Source organism: Choloepus didactylus, chromosome 7 (assembly GCF_015220235.1).
Source record: "Choloepus didactylus isolate mChoDid1 chromosome 7, mChoDid1.pri, whole genome shotgun sequence".
Taxonomy (NCBI): Eukaryota; Metazoa; Chordata; class Mammalia; order Pilosa; family Megalonychidae; genus Choloepus; species Choloepus didactylus.
In genome coordinates, this window is record NC_051313.1 from 101,346,035 (window position 1) to 101,352,853 (window position 6,819).

Sequence of the window (6,819 nt, forward strand, 5' to 3'; positions counted from 1 at the left end):
AGTTAGTTTCTTTCCCGACAATTGGATTGTAACAGCTAATACTATATCATTTTAATCTAAATTAAATTCAATTCCTTGTCCAAATTTTAATGAAACTATTTTGGGTTTTTTTTTTCCTGGCACACATACATATACAATCTAGTATTAAAAATACATTTGTGATAGATACCTTCCTGATATTCTTTCACTAAGATAGGTGGAATGATTTGCCCATGATATGATAAAATTTGAAAAAACATACACCTGATTCCAAAGTCTCTTTTCTATTGGGTGCAGTTCAGTTGAAACATTAAAAAGAATAAACCTTAAAGTAACAAAAGTATTTGCCTCAATTTACTACAACTTAACATATGAACACAAAGCTGTGAGTCTGGAATCTTGTAACATCCTTCTTTGAATTGTCACAGATGATTCACAAGAAATTAGAAGACTAATTTGGGGTTCCTGTTTTTACTAAATACTTAACTCGCAACCAAACTGTATTTGTTTGTGCATATCTAACGTAGTTTACTTTTATCAACAAATGTCTCTATCAGTAAGTATTTGCATGCCTACTGTGTTCTCATAATTAGGCTATAATTGGTAGGTTCTAACAAAAAGTCAGAAGAAATTACATCTATCATATAGGGGTTTATATTTTGGCTGCAAGACTAAAAGTAACACATCAAATATTTGTAAAAATATATAATTAAGTACTAAATTGTGTTATGCTATTCATTCATTAAGTGTTACTATAGGTTGGCAAAAGCGACAGATCCATTTGTTCTAGTATAGAAACAAAATTTCAATTAAGACTAAGTTCTGGAATGGAGAAGAAAGCATTGGATAAGAGTAAGGGAAGTTTTAAAAAATTGAGAAAACATGAGCCCGTGGGAGCAAGCCAAAGCAGTTTAGTACCAATATGTGTTGTAAGATAATGTCATGCACATTTTGTGCAAGTAAAATGTTTGTAGGTTAGTCATTTTCTGAAACTGCTGATAGATTGCGCTCAAAAACAACCTGACATCCCAGACTCTCCATCTCCCATACCTATGTTCTCATCATGACTAGAACAGATTTTGTTTCCCCTTGGTAAGAAGACTCCCAAATGAACAATGGATTAATGACTTTCAATGTTTTCTCTTCTGTTTTGTTTTGTTTTTTTGCTTGCAGCCAGAGGTGTCCTATCTTCACCAAAGTATAGATTTGAGAGATGCCAAAAAGTGAAAGGAATATGTAAAACATTTTGTGATGATGATGAGTATGACTATGGATACTGTATTAAGTGGCGAAATCAGTGCTGCATATAAACTTTGGAAAATAGAAATACTTTGAGCATAAAAATCTGGAACATAAGTGCATCTTAATGACTCAAGAGTAGGTAAAAAAAATTTGCAATTTTTGATGGAAATAAGCATTTTAAATCCTAAATATCACTATTTACATAAATAAAAATAATACTTTGACTCTTCTCTCAATTCATTGACTGATGGATGTATATATTTATCAAGCAAGGGAACATACTCAAATTAGGCTCATAGTCTCATTATTGACATTCTGCCATCCAGACCTTCATACCAATTATCTGAGTTGTTGTACTGTAAATATCTGTAAGTGACCTTACTGTCAGCTTTAATATGAGGATCATATTTTCATATATCTTTGTTTCCATGTCAAAACCTCTCTCTCTATTCAGATTTCCTCAAAATAAAATGTGTGTTAACTTCCTGTCAAATATGAGGCACTCTAACCTTGGCTTGCCCAAAGACTTTTTTGTATAAATTTAACCAATTCTTATGCTTTTCAGATGACACAAATTTAATAAGGTTCTCTCAGGAGTGTGAACAAATGGATAAGTAATGAGTTTTCAGAGACAATTCTTTTTTTTTTTTTACTTACCATGCAATCCTTTATTCAAATGAAATGCCACAAAGTACCTCAGTAACTAAAATAGAGCTGTTGCAGTCCCAGCAGTGGAGGGGGACTCGTTTTTGGCCAGCTCATAGAATGTGTCATGTGAGGAATTTTTAATTCTGTTGAGGCAAGAATTGGAAACTCACAAGTATGGAAAGTCTTATGTAGAAAAGCTTAGTTACTGATGAATGAACCTGACCAACTACTCAGAACCCCCTTCTGTAAGAGCCCCCAGAAAACCTAGCAGAGATAGTTTTATCGAAGAGGGTAATGATGTTGGAGATGTTTGCGGGAGTGACTTCAGTTTTCAGAAACAGCTCTGACCACCATGTAGATGATGTCTGTATGGATGACTTGGGAAATGTTATGGTGAGCCAAAGGAAGACAAAGACACATAGAAAACAGAGATCATGTGATAGCCAAAAAGCAGACTCCCTTGGCCACCCTGGAAACCACTAAAGATTAATTATCCTAGAGCTACTCACTGAAGAAGAGTGGCTTTGGGTTTCCAGAAGTTGTGCTACTCTGGGGCCAGCATGGGAAAGATAGCTTTAGTTCATCAAGAGATTACTGTTATGGTGACATACATGCATGTGCTTAATTTTGTTTATACCATTCTACCTAAGATAAATTATAGATGCTATATTGATATAATAGATAATATGTCTCCATTTTGACTAAACAAGTGATGAATTTCAGGACTGCAAATGCAATATATCTCTGGCCCCTAGCTCTTTGAACATAATACTATTTAGCCAAGCACAGAATTTATCTCTCTCATAAAATGCCCTAGGAGACAAGAATTCTGTTACTTCATTTCAACAACACCTGATATGAGAAGAAATAGCTTTCTTTTCTACTAAGAAACTACCAAAAGAATATTCTTCTTTAAAAAAAAAAAATTCTGTTCTTCCTCCTGAATTCTCTATTTTTTTTTCTTTACAAGCAAGAAAATGTGACTAATTCAAGTTCATCACATCTGATTAAGTGCTACATTGTTTTTTCATTGTTATTTTATAGATTAAAGCTTTGTTGTAAATCATAACAATCTCTAGGCAAGTTAATCATTGCTTTCCTCACCTGAAACATCAGGGGGTTTGAATAGATCTTCTAATCATTACCATATATTTAATTATCCATGACTCTGTGATTTCTTTTTATTTCCTTTAGCAGAGTTCAGCAAACTGTAGCTTGTGGGACAAATCCAGCACTCCTTCTGTTTTTGTAACACATGTGAATTAAGAGTGGTACTTACAGATAAACATCTGTAATTGATTTGATTAAGTATAATGTTAGCTGAAGATTCTGACATATCAATTTTTGTGGCCTGCACTCAAGAAGATTGACATTGGGGGTTGAATCATGTCCACCACAAAAGACATATTCGAGTTCTAACCCCTGGTCCTGTGGGTAAGAGCCTATTTGTAAATGAGACCTTTGAAGGTGATTATTAAATTGTGGCCAAGGTGAGTGAGGATGGGCATTAATCTAGCATAGCTAGAGTCTTTATAAGCAAATGAAATTAGACACAGATGTAGAAGCCAGAAGTAGGCAGAAACCAGAGGAGCAGACAAAAGGAGAGAGATCACCATGTGACAGAGATGGAAGCCTGGGAACTCCAAGGACTGCAGCTAGCCAGCACCAAAACTTCACAGACTCTGGGAGAAAAATGGCCTGTGGAAACCTTGGAGGCTCCTAGTCTACAAAACCATGACAGAGTAAATTCCTGTTGTTTAAGCCAATCAATTTGTATCTGTCATAGCACCCCTGGCAAACTAAGACAGTCACCAACATTCCTAGAAATGGAACACAATACATAATTGATGTACTGAACTCTCTCTCTGCCCTCTTTCAATTACCTATTCAATAAATAGTCAGTGCCCACCAATATTGTGTCAGGCTCAAGACATGATTGGTTATCAGTATTTTTGTTGTATCAATCAAGAGAAGATGGGAAAAAGTTGTTATTTATTAATGAAGGTGGGAAGAAGTTGTTGATTTAAAGAGGATTGTCTTAACCTGACACAAATCTCTAATTCACTAATGTAATAATGAAAACCTATTTGTTGAATTAGAGATTTTAAACATTTCCACATCTGTTTTCCCATTTGATTTTCACAAAAGAAATTATTAAGCCCTTTTATATTTCTTGAAATTAAGAATTTATAAAACTTGCATAGGTTGGCAAAGGAAATTACATAGATAGAATGTTTAATGGATCCCAATAGTGATTCCTGAATACAAAAGTACCTAACTACAGTGACATACTCATGCATTTATATATTCCATCAGTCATTCAGGACATTGAGTCTCCATTGTGTATTTTGGAGGTGCTTAAGGTACCTAGGTGAACAGGGTAGATAAATATACTGCTCCACTGTCACCAGTAGACACTGGTAGCAATGTTTCTCTGGGAAACTGGCTCTGATATTGAGCCAAAAGGGAATTGAAGGCAAAGCAGAAGGGAACCAGCTGTTATTGAAGCATTCATTTGTGCTGGAACCTGTTTTAGCTATTTATTTAGTTGTAACTTGTTTAAATTCCAGAGCATTTCCATTGACTTTTATGTTAATGTGCTGAGGCTCTAAGAGGTTAAATAAATGGACCTAGGTAACTCAGCTAGTAAATGGATAAGCCTAGACTGAAACCTATGATTGTCTGACTCCAAAAATTCATAATGTTTCTATTATATAATAAAACCTTCCATTATACCATGGCCTTGGGCTTGCCTTGGACTTAATTCTGACTGTTAAGAGCAGACACCCTCCAAAACTTACCTTGCCCTATTCTCACCTGCTGTTCTGGAGAGGAGGAATGTTACTTAATTAGACACAGGAAGATCTACACTAAACACTAGCTCTGGGAGTATGAATCACACCACAGAACTTGAACATATGTTGAATCAGCTATATAGGTTCCATGTGACATTTTAAAAATTAAGTCCCCATCAGGGTTGTCTCTGTGCATGTATATGTAGGATTTATATTACATGTAACAGTCCATGGTGCCTCACACTAGCTAAGACTTCCTGAAACCTTTGAGATATACAACAAAACCAGTATATAGATTTTTCTTCTTCCCATTAAAACACTTAATTTGAATCTTGTTTTCTAGGGATGCCCAATTATGCTGATGTTTAAATATGGCTATGTATAAAATGTGTCTTTTCCATAAATGTCATGTGTATTAATTTTGTATATGTATATTAATTTTGATGTAGCATATATCAACTAATTACAAATATTTGTAAACAAGCATGTTTATGCACATTGTGGTTAATTAGCATTTAAATAGCATTTCTCAGGTTACAAATTGCTTTCAAGTATATTATCTCACTGATTTTCCCAAGCTTACATTCAGGAAAACTAAGATTCCAAATAAATATATTACATACTTACTAAAGAAGTGGCAGAACTGATTTTGAGCTTTCCATCAAGGCCACATGTTCTTTCTGTGCCTTATTGCTTCACAACTAAAAACATGCCCACATGCTCAAAAAACAATTTAAATAATCTATCAAAGAAAAAATGAAATATGAAATGCATTAATAACTTAATTTCTTAATTTTACCTTTCCTAATTTAATATCTAATACTTCCCTTTATAGAATCTGGTTTTTTAAAACACAAATGTGAGATGTTGATCCATGACCAAACTTATCACACCCTATGGAAGTACACAATTCACTGGTTGGTCTGGAGATATTCAATTTAGAATGAACCTCTTCATATTAAAAATTCTTCAGTACTGGATAAGGGAGCTCAGTGAAGACTGTAGCAATGTAATCACAGACCCATAAAGTTTGACCTTGGATTTTTGAATACGTGATGTTTATATTATGGCTTCTCCAGGCCATAATTCTCAACCATGTCCTGGATATTTAGAGAGACATAGAGATGAATAAAAGATAGTGCCTAATGTTAAGAGTTTACACTCTGGGGAAGGGGACAAACAAAAACCCACAATTACAATGTAACATGTATTATCATAGTTGGTAACCATTTAGTTCAGATCTATAGGTAGAATTTTTGGATCTATGTCTAAACTTATTCTGCAATAATGAAAATGATGGTCAATTTCAGTATAACATTTGACCAAAAAAGAATTAAAACTCATCATCTTTATCCCTGTATTACTTTCTATGTTTGTATTCTCTTTCACATCTCCATAAACCTTTTATAATTTTTTAAATTTTTTCATACAATTTTAATGAAATATATTCACATACCATACAATCATTCAGTATACAATGAATTGTTCACAGTACCACCATATAGAAGTGCATTCATCACCACAATCAACTTTTGAACATTTTCATAACCCCCCAAAATAAAAATGAGAATAAAAATAAAAGTAAAAAGAACATCCAAAATATCCCATACTTTTCCTCTCCTCCATTATTCATTTACTTTTTGTCTTCATTTCCCTACTCATCTATCCATACACTAGCTAAAGGGAATGTGAGCCACAGGTTTTCACAATCATACAGTCACACCGTATAAGCTATAGAGTTACACCATTGTCTTCAAGAACAAAGAATACTGGGTTGCAGTTCAACAGTTTCAGGTATTTTCTTCTTGCTATTCTAATACACTAAAAACTAAAAAGGGATATCTATATAATGCATAAGACTAACCTCCAGAATGCCCTCTCAACTCCATTTGAAATCTCTCAGCCACTGAAACTTTATTTTGTTTCATTTTGCTTTCACCTTTTGGTCAAGAAGATTTTCTCAATCTCGATATGCCAGGTCCAGGCTCATCCCTGGGAGTCATGTCCCATGTTGCCAGGGAGATTTATGCCCCTGGGAATCATGTCCAATGCAGTGGGAAAGCTGTGGGTTTACCTGCAGAGTTGGCTTAGAGAGGGAGTCCACATCTGAGCAACAAAAGAGGTTCTCTGGGGGAGACATTTAGACACAATTGTA

The 6,819-nt window shown here is 34.4% G+C and overlaps 1 protein-coding gene across 1 annotated transcript; it reads left to right on the plus strand.

The window, feature by feature from the left end:
* The first annotated feature begins 806 nt into the window (after positions 1 to 806).
* On the plus strand, positions 807 to 1,289 carry LOC119540675 (beta-defensin 110-like). The gene is made up of 2 exons (XM_037844676.1): positions 807 to 831; positions 1,153 to 1,289. Exons 1-2 carry the CDS (start codon positions 807 to 809, stop codon positions 1,287 to 1,289), a joined length of 162 nt encoding a protein of 53 aa, XP_037700604.1.
* Positions 1,290 to 6,819: the final 5,530 nt, after the last annotated feature.